Genomic DNA, 21,811 nt, shown 5'->3' with positions numbered 1-21,811 from the left:
ATGCTGACTGGGGGGAAATTCATCTTAGATTTGAGTAAATATTGTAAAACTCACCTCCCCCAGCTAACACCCACAGCTCTAACAACGCTGGGTTTTATGCATCAGGGGCAACACATAGGGGGTGCACATGCACCCTCTAAGCATGACAGGGCACCCACTACAAAAAAGGTGCCACCGACACTGTTCGTGGCGCCTGCAGGCGGTCACCACTCGCCACCCTGCCACCAACACTGTCTGCGGGTGGTCCGCAATCCCCACTGGCTGCTGCTGACGCTGCCGGTGGTGTCTGCAGGTGCCCACCCCCCGTGCCACCAACAGTGCCAGTAGCATCTGCGGGAGCTTCCCCGCTTACTGCTGCCATGCTCTCACTGCCACCACTGCGCTGCCACTGCTACCCCGCCCCACCTTTTTCTGTGAACCCTCTTCTGTACCTAAACCAAAGCAGCAGAAACACCTGAACTAACTGATAGGGAGATGACAGGCAACATGTGTAACAGTGTTACTCAGCCTCATAATGTTATGTGTTTCTAAAATCATCCCTTTCTTCTTGTGTCACTTCACTTCTTATTAGGTAGTGTGCCTCCCTATAGGAAAATAACATCATTGGTAGCCTTCAAGTCCTACGTCTCAACTCATTTTTATGATTAAAGAGTCAGAACATTTCTTCATGGAATCTTTGAAAGCCAAAGATTTCAACAGCTCGGATGCTAAAAGGGCCTGTAAACAGATGAAATTATGTGAAGGAAAATGTAGGCTGAACATTAGGAAATAGCTTCCTAATGGAATTCCTCCAAGCCTGTGTCTTCCAACTGAAGTGAGAAAAGCCCCATTAAACCGGACTGGACAAAGCCCTGGAAAAATGTGCTGTTGTGAACAATCCTGCGCTGTCTCTGGTGTACAGCGTAGCCTATGACTTCACCTCCCACTGGAAAAATACAGCAAATTTTCAACACCTCCCAGAAGTTTCCAATAACATTTAAACATCTGAATGAGTTCAGGACAGCAAGCAAGCTGGGTCTTTCAATTCAGAAACCAAATGAGTAGCTCCAAGCCAGGTCCTGCTCTCATTTAGCTTATAACAACTGGATTCACTCTGGATTTGCACCTATGGACCTGAGAATAGAAAATGGTCTTTTATATTCAATTAATTGAACCTAGCTTGTTAGAGCTAACATTACCCAGAAAATCACTAAACTGTGAGCTCCAACAAGCTAGGTCAGAAGTAAGCCAGCTTCTTCAGGGCTTCTCTCTACTTCTTTCAGAAGTGAACAGATTCCTAGCTGGTATACTATAAACTGGCCTCAGTCTACCAGCTTCACTAGAACAATGCTGAATCAGGGTGCTGAGCATTGCTGTTACTTTCCAATAAAAAAACTAAGATAAAAAAAAAAGAAATTCATTCCATGTATAAATAAAACATTATTCAAAGACTTCTTTCAATCAAAAATTCTGGTCTTAATGCAAAATTCTGCTTAAACTCAGTGCAGCTCCAGCAATATTCAAAACACCCCAAAGTACTTTTATATTCAGCATCAATAGCAAAGAAAAGAGAAGGAAAGTAACCCTTCCCGATATTTTAGTGGCATTATTTTTGTGATGTGTCAGCATTTCCATTATAAATGTACTTTCCAGAGCTTTGGAACCAGGCTTCAAAAATTTGCTCTAGGCTGAAACTAGGCATGTGTGCATTTTTTTTCCTTACTGAGCTGAAGTTTACTGGAGTAGTAAAAATAGAATAATAAAAATAAATGCCCAATTCAAGCCACTAGACATGGGTATTGTTAAATTAAGCTCATCTAAGGAACCGCTCTTCATTTATGTCAGTGGGCAACCAAACAATCCTGACACTTTGAGACAGACTCAGTTGATATAAATTGTCACAGCTCCTTTGAAGTAAATGAAGCTATGACAAAACACAGCAAGTGAGGGCCAGCTCTTTTTTGAGATATTTGCTTCAGAGGCATAACTAGCAACTCTGGTGCCCTAGGCAAGGATGCTGGAAAATGGAGGGGTAGGGGTGCCAAACATTAAGTGGGGGAAGAGGGCTCGAGACAAGCATTGGAGGGTCTTACCAGACCCCCAAGACTCTAAAACCCTTGCCCAGGCTCCCCGCACACTGGTTGCTGCTGTCACAGTGACAAATCCCTATACGTGGGCTGCTGCTGTAGCATGGGATTGCCAGAGACTGCCATTTTGGCACCTCGTTTAAATCAGTGTCTGGAGCTGCTGCCCTGCTCACCCAACCCTAGATATGCTACTGTTTGACACAGTCAGCTAAAGCAAGAAGACTCACAGCTTAAGCCAGCAAAGTGGACCAAATTATAGTGGAAGTCTAAATGCATCTAAGAAGAATCTAAGCCTGTAACTCAGTGCTTCTCAACCTTTTTAGATTCAAGACACACCCCTCATCAGACTCAAGGCACCCTTCAGAAAATGCCAACTCCCATCTTTCACTCATTTTTTACTAGAGAAAAATAATAGAGCAATTCTTCTGTTGCAAAGACCTCAGAAAAACTACAAGAAGTCATAATAATGTTGACACTATAGATTCCTATTTGAAATCTCTGGGCTTATCTCACAAACCATGTAGGTGTTTGCGCACCTAACAGTGCTAATATTGCATGGCACCCCATATCACCCTTAAAAGGATCTCATAGCACCCCAGAGTTCCATGGTACCCTGAATGAGAGTCACTACCACACTTTCTTCCATCCTCTCAGTTAGCATAGCTATACATTAACTAAACTCCTTTACAATCAGATTCAGTAAACAATGCTTAGAGGTAATATTTCAGAAGTGCAAACTGCATTTGGTTAAGAGGGTGGAAGTGTAGAAGAATTTAAGGGATATGATCTACACATTGAAAGAACTAGATTATATCAACTTCAGACTCACTTCTGAAACTGCTGCTCTGTTTCTTCTAACTTTTCACCTTTGTCTTTGTACAGCAGGGGTCTTATTACCTAATGTTCTACCATATGCTGCAACATCTGTTAAGGATGGCACTTTCTTTTAAAATTCCCTTGCTTCAGTCACATCTTCCCATAACAGTAACTTTCCCTAATTCTTGATCCTGCCTTTCTCACTCAGGCAAAATTCCCAGTGGAATGAAAGGACACAATCCTACACTGTTTTACAGGGCATGTGAGCAGCTGCACCAGGGTAGAATTGGTGTGAAGCAGGCATTAGACATCAACCCTAATAGTCCCAGTGGCTGGCCATGCAACCAAAGGTATAACGAACAGAAGAGCTGAGCCCCAAAGGGGTGTGGGTAACAAAAAATACCCACTACATTTATTCCATGGCTGGATGCTCATGTAAAACAGGTGGGAGAAGCTGCAATAAACTGGAGAAGGGAGAAAACTGCTTGCATCTGAAGCATGAAGTTAATTGTTTTGATTAAAGGAGACTATAGCACACCTTAACTAAGTTTCAACTAATTAGTTGATCTCAGTGCATAAGGTAGGGTCTGCAAGAATGGCTTCACAGGAATACACTAGTAAATACGTTTATCAATTGCTAGAAAAAAATCCCAAAATTATTTTGGATGTTTGCACAGAGACTGGGGGAGTGGTAAATAATGAAGAGGAGAGATCGCTGATACAGACTGATTTGAGTCAATTGGTGAGCTGAATGCAAACAAGCAACCTATGTTTCCATACAGATCAAAATAAAATCAAATGTTAAGAATATGGCCCATTTTCTCAGAATGGGTACTATCCCTGGGTAACTGAGCCTTTGAAAAAAGGACCTGAGAGCCATGGTGGCCAATCTGCATAACCCCACAGCATGACATTGTGGCCAGAAGGGCCAATATAATCCTTGAATTCATAAACAGTGTTATCTCAAGTAGGAGCAGAGAGATTATACCACCCCTGTGCAGCACCAGTGTAACCTCAGCTGGAATACCGTTTCTGGCTCAGGTGTCTACAATTTATGAAGCATGTTGATAAGCTGGATAGGGTTCAAAGAAGAACTACTAAAATGACCAAAGAATTAAAAAATCCTGCTTTATAGTGAAAGACACTAGATCTACATATATCTTACCAAAAAGGTTAAGTATGACTTGTTTGCAGTCTATAAATGTCTATGTGGAAGAGAAAAAGTTGATAATAGAGAGCTCTAGCAAAAAAAGCATAATACCACCCAGTGCCCAGAACATGATGCTAAGCAAGTTCAGCTAGAAATTAGGCACACCTTTCTAACAGTGAGCATAATTAATTACTAGAACAATTTTCCAAGGATTGTGGTGGATTCTGCTTTACTAGAAACGTTAAAATTAAAAGCAAATGGGTTTTTTTCCTAAAAAAATGCTTTGGCTCAAACAGTAGTTAATTCAGGGAAACTATCAGGAGCAGAGCAAGGATTTTACAAAGGAGGCTGTGGGGGCAGTGACCAGCACATCAGAGGTGACTGCACTCACAGCTCCCAACCTCCTCCCCTCCCCTTCTGGGGCAGGCAGACCACAACACCACAGCAGCAACAATCATGGGGGTTTCCCAAATCCCCAAGCAGGTAAGAACTCCTGCCCTTCCCCTCCCTGCTCAGAAGCCAGGCTTAGCCCAGGACAATGGTGATGGCAGCACCAGTGGGCAGACAGATTCCCCCTCCCTACATCTGCTCTTGGGCTAGCCAAGAACATCCAGGGTGACCAGGCAGGGAGGGAGAGCCAACTACTGCTGCTGCTGTCCTGGGCTGAGCCCAGCCCCTGTGCAGCCCAGCTGGAGTGGGATAGGAGCACCCCTCACCCTCAGGACAGCAGGGACATAGTGACAGCAGGAAGTAGTGGGAGGAGAGGTGATGTCCCTCTGGTTACAGAAACGGAAGAGAGGAGAGATTTCTTACCTTCTTAGGGGACTCAAAAAGTCCCCTAACACTGCTGCTCCTGCAATCTGGTCAGAAAGCAGGGTGCAGCTGTGTCACTGCACCCCCTCTGCATCCACCTCTCAACTCTGTGATCCACAGTTTGCAAAAAGGCCAGTCTAGCTGATCAGTGATCTCTTCTGGCTTTAGGAATCTGCAAATTCAAGGAATCTACATGATTCTTTTAATTTCTGGACCTACGAGTCTACAGTAATCCCATTCAGAAACAGCATCTAGCAAAGTTATACTTCTGTTCAGTCTGTTCAGTCTCTTTCCTGTTGTCTCCTGGTGAGACATTTCCCTTTTCATGCTCACTGATTGAAATGCCTTTTCTGTAATAAAAGATTAGTGACTAGTTTATAGTGATTATCTGTAGTACCCAAAGGTAATCTCTCTCAGGCCATGATTGTGTGGGCACAGCAAAATCCCTGAGGTATTGTACCCTACAGGAGGTGAGAGAGAAGAAAAAGTGGCAGAACACCAAAAGTGCTTGGGGAAATAGAGTCTCTGGTTAGAGCTGGCCAAGGAACGGAAATGACAAAAAAATATATTTTTGAATATTGTTTTGGCCCTAATTGAGAAAAAAATCCAAGAACATGAACATTTCTGCAGGAAGCCATTCCTAAGAGGAAAACAAGTTTCAGGAGAACCAAATCCTAATTTTTCATTGTGCCAGCTGTCCTCCAGGAAGGCTCTTGTCAATTTTACTTTCAGAAAAGAAAACTAACTTTAGCCTTCCCAACTGGCAGCCAAGGCACTGTCACTGTGATTTCCCAGACAGAAAAATCTTTTTACAAACACTGTCTGGAGTTTCTCTGCTCCATGAGGAGAAACCCCTTCAACCAACTTGTACCACTTGCACCAAAGTTTCCACTGTGCTTTGGTCAAAGCTCAGAGGAAATACTCGGTTATATTCGCCTTAACTGGCCAGCCATCTTCTACACAGTTAGCCATGCTTTTAGTGAAATCTGGTCTTGGACCCCCACATTCAGCTTCTTATGGGGGCTAGTACAGCCTTATCCCCAGTATCCTTCTCTTCTCCTCCTACACCTTATCTCTAAGTAATCTCATCTTCAAACATGAATTCAGCTACCATCACCTCTACTTCTTTACGGAACGTCACAGGTGTGCCTCTTGGCTCTAGGCCTGTCTCCCATATAAACTAAAATGGTGGTCCATCTCTGAGCTCTCCGTACGGATAAGGGGCCATTGCCTCAAATTTCATATGGCTAAACAGTGGGTCTTAATTTTTCTCCTCACCTCCTTTCTGAATTCCAAAGGACAACATCGCCATCCTGCATGTCATTCATTACCTGGGCATTGTTGTCAACATGGATCTCTCTCTAGGTCCTCACATCTAGGCAGCTTTTAAGCTTTGCCGATTCTTTCCACATAACGCCAAGAGAAAGTATTTGCTTTCCATCAACACAACTACAACTCTCCTCTGTGTCGCATCCCAATTCCTGCAACATCCTTTTTTTTGGCCTTAATAAAAACAATCTTGCCTCCCTTACTTCCACTTGGAATGCAAATTATTTGTCTAGTCCACAACTTCAACCGTATTACCTTTCTTCATGCTCCTTTCTCCACTGGCTCCCTCTTCTCTTCCTCAAAACACAAGTCATTTGCTTTCACTTTCAAGACCTATCTGTCAGTGTTAAGAGGTCAACATCACTCATGCGCCCATGATAACAGCCTCTATTACACTCTCATAAATTCTTCAAAAACTCACCTTTGTTCTTTTTCCTGTGCTGACCCTCATGCTTGGGAGAGGCTCCATGTTGCCATCTACAAAACTACTTTATTATTTTCTTTCTGATCCCTCCTTTGCCATGGTGATAACTTAAAAGTGAGGTGGCTGGTGCCTCTGTGAGAGCACTCTCTATCACATTGACTGAAATTGTCACATTGTTTCTCTGTACTGTCTGTATCCATCTGCTGCTCCTTGCCTTTTACTTCGATTGTAAAGCTCTGCAGGAGTCTTGGTCTATTTGTACTGCACCTAGCAGAATTGGGTCCTGAACCATTATTAGGGTTCCTGGGCACTACATTAATGCAAACAATAAGTAACAAGAAAGAGAAAAATCAAATTTTCTCAGCAAAATTAAATATTTCCAACAGAAAATGTATGCTGCAAAAAGGGCACTTTTCATTAGAATATTTGTAAGATGGGCAAAGCCTGAGCAGGTCTCTCCTCACCATCTGTCAAGAGGACATAATGGTCTTTGTATATATGATTATTGCCATAGCGCAAGCTCTATAAAATTTTACAGTGGCTTTTGCATGTGTCTGAGAACTTTTTTAGCCGGTTCCTTTTTCTTCTGCAGATGGGTTCAGCATTTGCTTTAGGAAGCACTTGTCCCTTTCCCCCCAAAATATTCTTTTTTTCCCCTTTGTGAACTTACAAAATCTATCACCAGTAACAAAATAACCATCATGCTAGGGGTTACAGTAACCCTGTATGGGAATGAGAAAGAGAAACAGGGATGTGCTATAAGGGCTGCTTTCATAATGGCTTCTCCTATTGCCAAAAGGAGTTTCTATCAGTTTGAGAATCAGTTCAAGTGAACACAGTAACTTAGTTACACCAGAATTAGCTGAAGAACAGAAGCTTCAGTGCTCACTTTTCGCTTGTAACTCGGACTGAGGGCTAGTGTACCTAATACCAAGATATGTCTTAGTTGCCAATCATCAAGCACCTCTGAATTTGGCTCATTGATCCTCTGGAGTCAAAGGAGGAGTTAAGTGTGTGGAGATTAAAATCTGCAATTTGTGTGCGCCAACTCCTTTTATGAAAAGACTCACTTTGTTAGCATAATGCTCTTTAAATTTACAACACCCGAAACGCTTGTGTCTTTTGATACACTGCTTCTAATAAAACTGGTTAACCTTTTAGTTCATTATGTTTTTAATTTTATTGCTCTGCATTCAGCGGGTGAAATTATTCACCATATTAGCATGTCACATCGCAGCTCTCTCACTGCAAATTTCTAGTACACCCAGCCAAGTGGAATTTACTTGCTAAGCTGCAGTGAAAAAAAAAAGAGGATCAAATAATTCTAGAGAATTTCGTTTGCTGTAGACTTGTTAAACTTTACACGCTGCCTTCCACAATTTTGCTCAAAGATATATAGCTGCAATCCATTCTTTTTTAAAGCACATTTAGATGCCCCAAACTTGCAAATGTTCAACTTAAACCAACTAGAAACACTGCACTTATTGTTATCTATAAGAACTATATGCATCTACATAACTGTGCCCTCAAGAGGTTAAACACAGTATAACTTTCACATAAAATGTCAGGTTTAAGAAACAATACAGTAGAAATGCTTGCAAAGTGTAATACCCACTACAGTTCTCAAAATGCAGTCCATGGACCACTGGTGGTCATCAGCCATAAATTAGTGCAAGGAAAGTGGGGCACCAGTCTTGGGCACTGATTTATGGGGTGCCAAAAGCATTCCTCAGTGCTTCCTACCTCTGCTTTCTGGCATTCCTACTCCCCAGACCTCCAGCACTGTGCAGACCCCCTCCCCATACCCTATCCCTCCACACACTTACTGTGCGCTTGACAGCATTTCTGCCCAGGATGCCAAAAGTGCTAGTTCTACCTCTGACCACCTGCAAGCTGGATGGCCACACACAGCTGGCAACTTCTTATTTCCATCTGCTAAATTTGTATAAGTAGATAAAAATGCACATTAAACATTATTGTTTCTTCTTCACATCAATTGCCACAATTCCTCTAGGACTGGTACAGGAAGCATTTCATGTAACTGTGAAGGAAAGAATCCACCAGACAATCTTCCTGGTAAGACTGAGAAGGAAGAAAACCCAGGAGTAAAGTAACTTAGTGTCTTTTTCAAAACGTATGCAACACAGAGCCCCTGATCGTCTGTATACACTGAGGACACTTTTACCCATGCTCCAATGATTCTGATTAAACACATCAGAGCAGACTTGTTTAATTGAGTCTGTTGGAGCATTCCAACCAGATCATTCCAGCGTGCTGCAATGTCTTGTGTATTCAGCTTCCCTGCATTTCAAAATGACGGCAGAGGTGCTTTAACTAAAGCTCATCAAATCAGCTTTAGTTAAAGCACCCCCACCTCTATCTTGAAAAGTTGGGACCCTGTGGGTGTTTTAATTAGAGCAGCTCCTGAGAGCCGCTCTAATTAAAATGCCTCCCTCTCCCTCACTCCCACCCCAGAGCACACACGCTGAGATGCTAAACATGCCAATTCCTAAACAACTGTTCTTAGTCCATAGCGATCTGCAGTTTCATACAAGTTCTGTCATTCAGATTTTATGAGAAAAGTAGATTTATGGGACACACCTATGAATAATTGACTCCATTTGGTTGGTTGCCACATTCAGCAACAACCTGGAGAAATCCCAGCTGTAAAACCTTGGCACTATTTAGCTAAGCAGGCTGCACTGCTTTCACACAGGTGTTACTCCACTTACCTACTTGGAGTTACTCCTGATTTGCACTCATGAGAAAGAAGAATCTGGATATTTATTGAAGTTGTCTATATCATCTCAAGAGCAGCAAAAAGCCTCTCAAACCAGTACAGATCAATCTGGCAACTCAAACTCTTCTCCCATCCGTTGTAGCAGCACTAGATTCTATACTTCACCTGCCCCTGCATTTCCAAGTAACAAAATGGTGTCAATCAGCTTAGTCCCCAAATTGATCTGTGGTTTTAAAACACTGTAATACAATCACCAACATACTAGAGCAACAGGGCAGATCAAAACCTGGAAGTTAAGTCTTGGCACCTGTTTTGAATTTCAAATAACACATCTTTTCATTCAAACATTCCCCTTGAGGTGCTAGAAGGAAATTGAGCATTCTGGGGAGGGAGAATCAGGAAGTGAAAATAAACAGGAAGTGCTACCTTAAAATCACCAAGAAAATGAATGGCAGAAAGAAAAACAGACCGCATCAAGGATACTGTATATTAGATTAACACACTTCTCATTTCAATCATCAGAATAGGGATCAGATTTGGGGGGGGGAAAGTAAGGCTGGATCCTCAGTTGGCTATCAGCACCATATAGACTAACTAATTCAAAGAGGCATAAGCTTTCAGCCTACTGTCATGCCACAAATGGACAGGCAGAGAGCAGGGGTACTAAACAGAAAGGATAAGGTTATTTAAATAGAAATAATAGAGAAAGTAGTCAGAAATGAGGGGGCGCTGCTTAGAGAACTGAAACTGAATTGCAATCAAAAACTAAAACACCTAACTACCTCTCTAACTACCTCACAGTTAAAACCATATTACTGTAATCACTCACCTCACTGCCACTGTCCTTTAGACCAGCGGTCTCCAAACTTTTTTGATCACGCACCCCTATCAGTAACAAAATTTTTGAGCACGCACCCCACTCTTCCCTCAGGATACAGACCAAGTGAGGGCGCCAGTATCAATCAGTATATTAAATATTAGTAAAGCTTAATTTCTTTCTTATTTTTTTAGATAAAAAATAAATATAAATAGAAGTTCTAATATTTTCTTCCTGCACCCCAATGGATCGTCTTGCACACCCCTTGGGGTGCGTGTGCCCCACTTTGGAGATGACTGCTTTAGACAAGGAAGCTATGGAGGTTGACCTTGGCTAAAAATCTGACCCACAAACTTAACCTTGGCAATGTCCTTTCAACATTTCAGGGTTCCCGACTTGGAAGTCTCTGCTGCCCCTAAGTCTAAAGTTGCTTCTTAAGTAGGTTGCAAAGTGTGATGGTTTCTCACTTTGTTCATTCTTACTTTGTTCACTTCCAGCTGTGCTGAGTGAAGTGAGACAGCCATCAAATCCAGTAGAGGGGAAAATTACACATACTTTGTAAATAATTTCTGAATGGTAAGTAAAGTTGTCTGTAATTTTGGTTTCCTATCATAAGTTCACTCATCTTTTGGATTTTCATCTGCTGAAAAAAACAATAAAAAGCCCTATAAACACATCTGTTCCTTAACCCTGAAAAGGGGCTCAAAGCTCCACTGGCTTCCACCAAAACTTGGAATTCTCTTCCCTCATCATGTTTGATTCCAAGTCTCTTTGTAGGTGAGGCGGTGCACACTTTCAGCACAAGACAAAGTCACAACAAGGTCTGCAAGTTTCCCACTCAGCCCCTTTCCCTACCCTCTCAGTGCTGATGGTGGAGGCTGTCATATTTCACTGTAATCAGAAGCAGAAACAGCCAGGCAGGCTAGTGAGGCTTCAGAAAGGGGGAACGCTGCCATGAAAAATGGATAAGCTAGAATTAAAACCAGATGAGCAGAGGCAGCAGTTGCAAATAGAGAGTAAGGCATTTTAAACATAAGCAGGATTCAATCCTCTGCAATGGCTGCAAGTGAAAATAACCAGTTTGGGTGGGATCACAGAATACCATTCAGTCAAATATTCTCTCTTTTCCTTTGTCTGGTGGGGTGGAATTTTTTGATGGGATGGGCTTCAGGAAGCATTACTGTCAGAATTCACTCTCCAGTTGGCCATGGTATTTCCAAGTTGTCAGCCAAATTAAATACAGAAATGCCCATAGGCTGCAGAGCAGAGAGCAGGTTGAAGTAACAGTATGAGTTTGTTTGAACAGTTAGAAGCTGCTTTCAAACTTTGGGTCAACCCTTAGTTAAGGGGAATCAGCATAGCTCCAATGATTTTACCTGCACTGTAACAACTGAAATCAGCTGAGGATCAGACTCATACACCCTTTCCATTGGCCCAGTTTCGAACTTTAAACTGTCACATACGGTAGTCTCATCTGCAGTGATATACTGAAAAAGTTGTTTCCATTAATGTGAACCCTTCTTTGGAGGGAAACAAGTTTTAAGTAAATGAAGCACCCTGCTGTACATTCTGAATCTGCACTGCTGGGCAGGGCTATTACAGCACATGTGAAACATTTCAGCTTTGATTGCTTCAGTGCTGAATGCCAGAGAACCACACTACCCAACAGAGGTGAATGCACATTGTACAGAATAATGGTTGAATGATTATTCAAGAGGAAAGGAACACATGCCAGGCTCCAGCACTACTGATGATGGCGCACTGATGATTTGCTCTGAAAAATGACCCTTTAAAAATTGTAATGCAGGGTTCCAGTTTTATTGTCTCAATAACTCTGAGGTCAAATCTTTGAAATTTACAAGTTTAAAAGTGTGCACACGTACGCGTGTGTGTGCATGGGTTTCCCTGTCAGCTTTGCTAACTCAACAAATTCATCTCTTGAGCTGACAGTCAAGCTGTGTTATTTCTAGACTGTAATATTCAAAGAACCATAGCATTGGAAAGATCCTCAAGTATCATTTAGTACAATTCCCATCTGGAACTTTAGCCCTCCATCCCGCAGGTAATTAAAACCATGCATCTGCACAGAGCCCCACTGATGACAATCACATCAAACCTAGCAGCTCTGTGGACTACAATGCCTAAAGTATGACAGTTTCTGTAGCCAGCAGTAAGAGAGTAATGTAGCTAGCATCACATCCAACAGCCTTTGAGTCCCCAGCCTAAACAGCCAGGTACCCATTTACAGCTTGGCAAACTAGGGACAGCTTTTGGCTTGAGTTCAGAGTAAGACTCACACTCACATCTCTGAAGCCACAGAAAGACACCCTCACTGTTCTGCCACAACAACTCTTGCTGAAGTCAACAACATTGTAAAAACACGATCCCATAGAAGACAGTCTCTGCCCCAAAGACCTTAGACTCTAACTGCACTTTTACAATGTAAGCATCATTTTAAGTAGCTGAACACAGCTTAATATTCTTAAAGGTTAAATGCTATCTTAGCATAGACTTTAATGTAGGTGAGTGAACAGTGTTAACTGAACCTTGCAGAGCTGCTTTAGTAAATACAGCATGGATCCAGTACCAACATCAGCACAGCAGACTGAAATCAGAAGCTTGGCACTTACCTCCCAAGAACTGGATGCCTCCTGCCACCCTGCCCACATTTCTGGAGATGAGCTCGGACACACAGCAACCCATGAGTGCAGTCAGTGCCACCAAAAGAAGGAGGCCGCAACCCAGGCCCGTCACCACTGTGCAGATCCTCCATTCAGCACTTGGGATGGCTTGGAAGGATGCATAGCGGCCACACTGCTCCACCATAACTGTTGTCTGACGACTTTCATCCCGCACAGGATAGGAACACCTCCGAAAAGTGCCAAAGGACACTGACTTTTCTAGCTGAGACCCCAAGAGCCAGTAGGGCATAAAGAATCCTACACAGGAGGTACCAGCACAGAGGAAAGAGAGAAGTGCCCAGATCACTCCAGTACAAGTAAGGCTGGATGCCATCTTTTTACTTACAACCAACAGCAGCTGCAGTGAGAAGAGAGGGAGGGCGGGGCTATGTCTGTGGGGCAATAGGGGGGATGCTAGTTAGAGGAGCTACAGATGTAATCCAGAATCTTTCAGCTGTGATAAATCCTCAGTCTGGTAAAATCTTGAACCCTAAGGGCCATGACGCTTTTCTCTTCTGACACAGAGATGAAGATCCCTAGTGAAATAATATAAAGGAAGAAAATAAAATTTCAATAATATCAAAGTAATAAAGTTAAAAATCAGTTTGGCTTCCTATTGCACTTTATTGCCTAGAATCCAAAACACTGAGATATCATTCAAATAAAGAAATCACACTTCTATCTGAACATAATGGAGCTGGTGGTATTACAAACAACATTTAGAATGATTATAACTGAAAGAAGTTAAAGAAAAACATCTCGTTTTTCATTTTTTTCACTATATGCTCATTTACATACAGGTATTATAGTTGTTTTCACTGTTTTGTTGTGTTGTAAGTCATCTTCCTCTGCTGTTTGTAATGGTCTTTTATACAGCAAGGGAGGCAGATATTGAATTAGTTCTTAGCAATCTGGGCCTCAATCCCACAAATCTTTACATACACAGATAGTCCCATAGAAGCCCATGAGACTGCTTAGTGTTAGAAATATGCAAAAGCCTTCTTAGGGTTGGGACCTTATAGAATAGGGAAAAATTATGATAGTACCTCATTTGCTGACAAGGAAAAGGACCCACTGAGAAGTTAAACCTTTTCAAAAGTAACCATGGATTTTTTGTTTTCAGAAGTGCTAAAGTCCCGACTGAAATCAATGGCAGTGGTGGGTATAGTGGGGAAAGACTATACTTTCAGGGATCATTTCTATAGTTGGGGACTAGAGAAGTGTGTCCAAAAGCAATCAGTCTCTCTTTAAATTAGGCCTAAACTATCCCAAGCTGAGCCTTCAAAAATTGCACCACCTAAAATAAGTGGCAACTTTTAAAATGTTGACTGTAGGCAGTGTGCTAATGATCACACAGCAAGACCTGTGGAAGAAGAAAGAAGCCCTGACACCCAAGCCTCCCTCTCTAGGACAATTCTCTGGTTCTGTTCACAGCATCAGAGCAGATGGAGGCTTCCAGTCACAACAGCACTGAACTAAAACACTTCTCTCCAAAAGTGTGTGTGTGTGCGGGGGGGGGGGTTATTGCTTTAAATCCACAATGGCTCATCAAGTCCCACTCAGTCTAACAGCATTTGTTAGTTTATGTTCATTTCCCACAGTGGCTGCTGAATTAATTCCGATAACTATTTACTGCTTTGCTTTTTAAAGCACCACTACATATCGAGCACTGATTTCTATTTGTGCACCGGCAATAAAATTAGTCCTGCACTCTTCCCAGCGGGAAACAGAGGCAGAGGTCTTCAAATGAAATTCATCGTGTGCGCCTCGCTCCAGTTCTCTTGGTGTTTTAGGGAGAAACAAGCCCCTGATCTGACTCTCAGAAACACCGAGACTCCAGCAGAAGGGTACGTTACTGTGTATGTCCAGCGGTCACAATCTGTGCGCACTTGTCACCCTATAACAGCTTCTCTGCTTGTGTGATAAAAAAAAAAAAAGGAACAAAAGCAGAAGAGGCGCACGCTGCTGGCATCCCGGCTTCCCCTGGGATCCCGGGATCTATTTCTTTGGGGCTTGAACAGCCCAGAGCACACGGTGAGCACGGAGCCTGTCATAATGGCAGAAGCACGGGCATGGCAGAGCCCTCAAAGGTCACCAAGCCGGATGCCTGTCCCCAGCCCATCCCAGACATGCCTCTTCGTGAAAGCCCGGGGGAGGTAAGGAGGGCCGGTCCCCTAGGCAGCAGGCTCCGTGAGCCACGGAGCCCCTGGCCAGCCAAGGAGCCACGACCCCGCCCCAGAGATCCCTCCCCTCCGCCCCCATCCCCATCCTCGGGGCCAGCTGCGCCCGGGAAGCCCCCGCCTAGACCGGGCGCCGCCTGCCCAGGAGCCCCCAAACTTTCCCCGGGGACCGCGGCACGGGTCGGGGACTTACCGGCGCGGAGGAAACTTCCCTGCAGCCGGGAGCCCGGGCCGGGCGGGGGGAGGCAGGGCGCGCCGCCGCTGTCCCCTCCCACCGCTGCTCCCGGGCGGGACCCCGCTGCACACGGAGCCGGGGCGGAGGCGGAGCGGGTCCCGCCGCCCCGACCGCAGCACCGCGCCCGCCCCGCCCCGCCCGGCTCCGCGCAGGCTGCTGGGGGGGCTGTGTCCTTGCCCAAGGCCCCCCCAGTTAGGCAGGGGGGAGCAGGCTCTGGCGGGTGAAGGCAACTGTCCTTACATGGACAAATGTGGACTCAGCCTGGTGGCCTGTGTCCTGGGGCAGCCTCAACCCGGGGCAAGGGGGCAGGCAGGCTGCTGAGACCCCCCAAGGCAGAGCTGCACCGCCTCCCCCAAGCGACTGGTGGCGAAGATGTGATTTTCTCCAGGATCCTCCACGAACACAAAAGCTTTCCCGCCTCCATCCCCTACCCCATCTTCTTCCCCACGCCATCCTTTTGTTGGCGGCAGACGCTTGAGATGTCCCCAGGCCCGGGTCCAGCACAGTCGTGGGAGACAGGCTCCACACTAAATGGAAGAAGGCTTTATTGACTTCAGTCCCTGTTTGCCCCCATTTTCATAATGGTGACAGTCGTGGTCAGGATTCAGTCACCCCCTGCCCTCGCTGGAGGGGTTCACAAAAAAGGGAAACCTTGAAGCCTCGGGATTAAAATAGGAGCTGACCAGTTTAGGTCTTAAGGCTTATAAATACAACCTTTACACTGGATAGAAAGATCTGTCTCGGTTATAAAGTTCAAAAGTTCTTTCTTTAAAGGATGCAGAAGGGAAGGAGTGTGGTTAACGTTACCAGCAGTCGGGATCAGAGGTCCTAGCTAGTAGTACAGCTGTGCAAAACAGTGCCGTTTCGTTTCCATTTCGACTTCTGTTTCGCTGTTTTGTTTTGCTTCGTCAAAATTGTTGCACTGTTTTGACGGGTTTTGATGTTTCACCTGTATGCTATAATGGGGAATCATGAAAATGCCTATATCTTTGTTATTTCTTGCCTGATGTGGATGAAAATTGCAGGGATGGTAGCCCCTTCTGAGGGCACAAATCCTGCCAAGTTTCAAGGAGATAGGTGCAGAGCTTTCTGGGAAGGTTCACCTCAAACTACTAAAAGCAAAACTCGTGCTAATGGTTGGCAGCGGCAGCCTACTGTCATCCCGTGCACAGATCTGGAGGCCTGTGCCCCTGGGAGGCCTGTGGTGCTGTGCCAGACTCCTCCCACGGGTGTGGGCCCCCAGATCTGTGCTCCGGATGACAGCAGGCTGCTGCTGCTGCCACATGGCACCAGCACTGGGCGCAGCCTGCACCCACTGCCAGGAAAACTGGTGCTGCCACTCGCCCCAGGCAGCAGCGGCAGCCTCCTGTCATCCTGCATGCAGATTTGGGGGCCCACACCCCTGGGAGGAGCCCAGCAGCACTGGGAGGGCAGGTTGAGCTCCACGGGGCTGGCAGAGCTGCTTGGACGCAGCCCTGGCTCTCCCCGCTTTCTGCCGTCGGACTGCACTCTGACCAGGCCCGCCAGCCCCGTGGAGCTCAGCCTGGTGGCGGGAGAGTCAGCGGCAGAGCTGCTCAGTGTAGCCCTGGCAAGCACACCCTAGCAGTAGGAGGCTCTGCAGCCCCACAAAGCTGAGCCTAGAGGTGGGGGAGAGCCACTGGCCAGAGCCGCACTGGGAGCCAGGGCTGCACTCCAAGCAGCTCTGCCACTGGCTCTCCCCTGCCTCCCACCGCCAGGCTCAGCTCCGTGGGGCTGCAGAGCCTCCAGCCACCAGGCTGAGCTCCATTGGGCTGGTGGAGCCACGTGGAGCACAGCCCTAGCTCCGAGCACAGCTCTGGCAAGCACAGCCCAGCAGCTGGAGGCTCCACAGTCACACAGAGCTGAGCCTGGTGGCAGGAGGCAGGGGAGAGCCAGTGGTGGATCCACTCAAATTACAGCCCTGGCACCAAGCACTGCCCTGGCCAGTGGATCTCCCCGGCCTCCCGCCACCAGGCTGAGCTCCGTAGCGCTGCGGCGCCTCCAGCTGCCAGGCTGTGCTGCACTCAGAGCCAGGGGTGTACTTGGAGCAGCTCCACCACTGGCTCTCCTGCCGCCTCCCACCACCGGGCTGAGCTCTGTGGGGCTAGTGGAGCTGCTCAGAGTGCAGCCCTGGTTCTCCCCTGCCTCCCACCACTGGGCTACTTCGAAACACAAAACATTTTGAAACTTCCAAAACATTTCAAGTGCCCTCATTTCATTTCAAAACAGTTTCAAAGCCTTTGTTTCATTTTGATTTCACTGTTTCAAGCTCGAAACACGTCGAAACAGCTTTGAAATGAGACACCCATCAAAATTTCACACAGCCCTACTAGCTGGAACCAGACTCTGCCTCAAAGAGTCTAAGGCCCTAGTTCGGGGGACACAAAGTTACTTTCAAGAGTATGCAGAAATGCTTTCCTTACTAGGCAAGGCAGGTAAAGAAAATGTTATTATCTTCATTTCACACAAAGAGAATGGATGCACAGACTTAGCCAGAGTTAGTGCAGAGCTGGGCACTGAACCCAGATATGCAAAATATCAGTCTAGTGCCCTAACCACAAATCCATTTACTGCTACTAGCTTCATGAGTCCTTGGGAACCTTTTCCTGTTAGGTGCTGAGCACCTCTATAGATCGGCAGAGTAGTGATAAATATGTGTAAATAAATTTATGCTGGAATCAGACAAAGATTAATATTGATAACCTTAAAATGCCAGTGGAAACATGTATGTTCAACATATATGAGAAGATTTTCAGTGAAAACTGCCAGAGTTAAAAATACTTTCTAAAGCTGGAGGAAAGCAAACGTTTATTAGTATAGGGTAGTTGTAATTGATTTCTTCCAATGCATATGCTAAGGTACCTAATTCTTGGTTTACTTCGCTAATGGCTTTTCAATAGCAGATAGGCAATTCACCTTATATACTCTTTTCAAAGGGAGCATTGACATTCACTCACACTGGAGGTTGCTGCCACCCAGCCCGCTGATCATAAGAACTTCACAGGGAAGAGCATGTGGAGGCCATCCTGAAGCAATTTATCTTAGCTACTGTCTGGGAATTTCCCTACAGTTTTCCCCTCACGATGCCCACCAAACAGTTTTACTTGCAGGAAATTCTGAGCAGAAAGCAGGACGGGGTGAGAGAGTCATGAGCTTTTGCAAGGTACAGCCTGCTTCTAATCAAGGAACTGTGAAACTTTATGTTTTTTAAACTAGAATTGATCTAAAATAGATCATGTTTGACAAGTTACTAGTCAGACTCTTGTTCCAACTCAACATGCTGAAGCCTTTGTTGCGTGTTTAACAATTTTTGGAAGGGCTGCCATGCTTAAGCTTTTTCTGTACAGAGGAAATTCAAAACAGTTGCAAAACTGGTTGAAACTGCTACAGCAATGGCAAGGCCCCAGCAGCAGAACCATTCTTATAACCAGAGGAGTGAGACCTCCTCAAAGGCACAGTTAACTGAAACAGTTATAAAAAGAGTCCAAAACAGTTCTGGTCTCTGGAGTCTTGTCTGTATGGAAGTTCCAGATGGTTTAAAAACTGGTTCTGCTCATTTGAGATTGTAAGAAAATATCCCTGTGTTGAGAAGGCCAAAGGGAAAGTAAAAGAACCCTAAGGCAGAAAGTGGGCGAATCACAACACACACATCCCATTGTGCGAGTCATTAACTGTGGAATCAGACAAAAGTGAATATACTGAATACATTCAGGATTCTACTGTAAGAAACAATCCTACAGTGGTAGGGGGAGGATTGAAGATGATAATAGTTCTTCCACATGTGATTTCCATGACATGTAGATAACAGCAGAGACAAAGTATACTACAGACTATTTTGTGCTCAGCAGCACAGCAGTACTAGTAGAGAAAATCATGTCATTATGCCTGTCTTTTTAGTGGATCTAAGCCAGTATACACTCAAAGACAAATTAGTTGTTTAATCACAGCAAACAGTACAAAACATTTCACTGTCACAAAGATGCCACAGTGGATTATAGGTGCAAGCAAAATGAAATCGTCAACAGACAACTAATTCTTCGCTCCTTTTTTTTAACAAGGATAGAATCAGCAAGTTTCCTCACAAATCAACAGTTAATGCCTCATGAATATGTGCTTGAGCATGATCCTGTGTGATTCTGAGCACTTGGTAGGTTGTGTTCAGCACCTCACAGGTTTGGATCTTTGGATGACATCTTTGGATGTCTGTTGTAGGGTTCAAACTAGGACTGAACTGACAGAGCTACTCACTCAATACTATACTGAAGGCACAGTAAATTCAGTACAAATATTTAAATTAAAACCACCTTAATCATTAGATAGACACAGAAAGACTGACAAAATCAGAATACTGTTATTAGGGAAAAAATCTTATGGTTATTTTAGCATTTCATCAAAACTGTTTGCCCTAACCTATTTTGGTTTGGGATTCAAGCATAGTCATAGAACAATATCAGAATTTAAATCCAAACCTCCTTAAATTTCAGAGTGAAAGGCAAGCTGGGAGGCCTAGTTCAGAAAGCTAGAGACTACTCTGCCAACATAGTTTTTCTTCCTGGTCATATCTGAAACTGAAAGAGATGAATTTTCCAGTTTGGATTAACCAGTATCTCATGGCATGAATTCATGAGACTCTGGGGTTGCTGAATTGTAACTCTGACACTGTTCCAAAAACTGTATCTTAGTGAAAGCCTGTTGAGGCTCCAGAATACCATTTCTTTAGCTCATTTCTGATGTTGTGTTATCACTAGTATTTATTCTAATAGTGGTAGCACTACCTTTGCCTATACACTTTTTTTATTACTAACAACAAGTAAAAATAAATCTTTGGAAATTTCCCTTACTGATTATTGATTATGCTTCTTTTCTTCCGAGGACAGCCTTTCAATTTTGGGACATGTATAAAAACAGTGGATCAATGTGCAAGAAAGAAGAAGCAATCCTGCATTAGTTGTCAATAAGACTTTCTTTTTAATCATTTCTAATATTTTTAAGAGTCACGGACTGCTTCAAAAATTTACAGGGCCCCAGATGAGCAAAAAAATCAAGCCACAAGTTTCTCTTTCTATTCGTGAAGTCTGATGAGTGTTGAAAAGACTAGAAATATATCCCTTTCCCATGCAGTCCCTTGGCTCTATGGCTTGCATATGTCACCTGGAATGTAGAGTTGGTATGTGAGCAGGTCCCAAACAGCTGTTTGTTTTAAGCATGGCCTTGTAAGAAACAAAGTAAAAAAACAACAAAACAAAACAGACACAAAGAACAGATAATTCTGACTGTAAATTTCCATTATTTCCAGATGGATTTTAAATTATCTTTTTGAAACATGAATGGCTGGATTAGAAATGGAGCAATTTGTTTTCAAGAAATGGTCTCCTGCCTGTTCTCTATTTTCTGTCCCTGTAATGAACCGAGGACAATTAATTCATTCAGGGTGTCTAGTTCACCAAAGCAACACATATCTATATTATTGAGGTATTCATGCAAGTGTAAAAAAAAATCCATTGAATGTTATAACAAAGTGCAGGTTTTGCAATTATTTCTTTCATATCCTTTTTGGGATCTCATGTCTGGAAAAATGCGATAGTTTAATGAATGAAATATCACATACATTATGAAGAAATACATCTTTTATTTAAAACCTCAATCAGAAGCTGGTTCCCAGGTGGGAGGCTCATTTTCAAATCATAGACTGAAATGTCTTATTCCCTAGATTATCACAGCACTGGAGAGATGGTGTTTTGCTCATGAAAAGTAGAGTCCAGGGTTAATCATTCTGCTGCTCAACAGTGACATCTACTGGATAGTCTCTCATTTTGTTAATTTCTGTCTTGCTGGGAAGTGGTTGGGAGGCACGATGTACATACTGAGAGTGGGAAGAAAACCATGTACAAAGGAGAACAGGTATTTCTGTATGCATGAAAAGAAGTTTTTTAGCCTGAGAGTTGACAGCTGTAGGGGGAAATAACCATATCATGGAGCTGCCTGAGTGAGCAGCAGCCAGCTCAGTTTTAGCCCCTAAACAATTTAACAGACACAGTTCTGGCCTTAACATTTTGTGTGAGCCTGTCACACAGAGTTGGTTTGGTTTGTTTTTTTCATTGGCATCACTTCTCTCCCACACCCAAATAAGTCTAGTGATCACAATAGTTGTGATCATATTATTATATATAGAACTGGTCTAACAATGCTGAGGGAAAGTTAATGTCCTGATTCTATGGAATGCACCTGGATTTCACTTATTTTATATTAAAGGAGTCAGTGTGTGTGTGTGTGTGTGTGTGTGTGTGTGTGTGTGTGTGTGTGTGTGTGTGTGTGTGCATGTGCATCTATGAATGGGTGGATGCCATCCTTCCCCCAGCCTCTGCAGAAGTGGATACTAGCTGTATGTTCCAGTGGGTCCTCCACTTGGATTGGATCATGTAAGCCCACGTGTACAAGGAGCAGTGTTTTTAAAAGGAAAGTTGAAAATGCTCTTGGCTGGGACAAAGTGATTTTGTTAACAAAGGGAAGCTTCTTGGCTCTGCAGATCCCCTGAAATTCAC

General features: G+C 44.1%; 1 protein-coding gene across 1 annotated transcript in view; it reads right to left on the bottom strand.

The window, feature by feature from the left end:
* The window catches only part of LHFP (lipoma HMGIC fusion partner), a 226,079-nt gene extending 210,743 nt beyond the window's left edge, over positions 1-15,336 (bottom strand). Inside the window, exons 1-2 of the mRNA XM_019530018.1 lie at positions 15,210-15,336; positions 12,786-13,372 (exon numbers count right to left, since the gene is read on the bottom strand). Coding sequence (XP_019385563.1) covers positions 12,786-13,170 — 385 coding nt within the window. The 5' untranslated portion in view covers positions 13,171-13,372; positions 15,210-15,336. The remainder of the gene's footprint in view (positions 1-12,785; positions 13,373-15,209) is intronic.
* Positions 15,337-21,811: the final 6,475 nt, after the last annotated feature.

Source organism: Crocodylus porosus, unplaced genomic scaffold (assembly GCF_001723895.1).
Source record: "Crocodylus porosus isolate Cpor-Errol unplaced genomic scaffold, CroPor_comp1, whole genome shotgun sequence".
Taxonomy (NCBI): domain Eukaryota; kingdom Metazoa; phylum Chordata; order Crocodylia; family Crocodylidae; genus Crocodylus; species Crocodylus porosus.
Note: the sequence above shows the minus strand (reverse complement) of the source record. Positions and strands in the feature narration are given on the sequence as shown.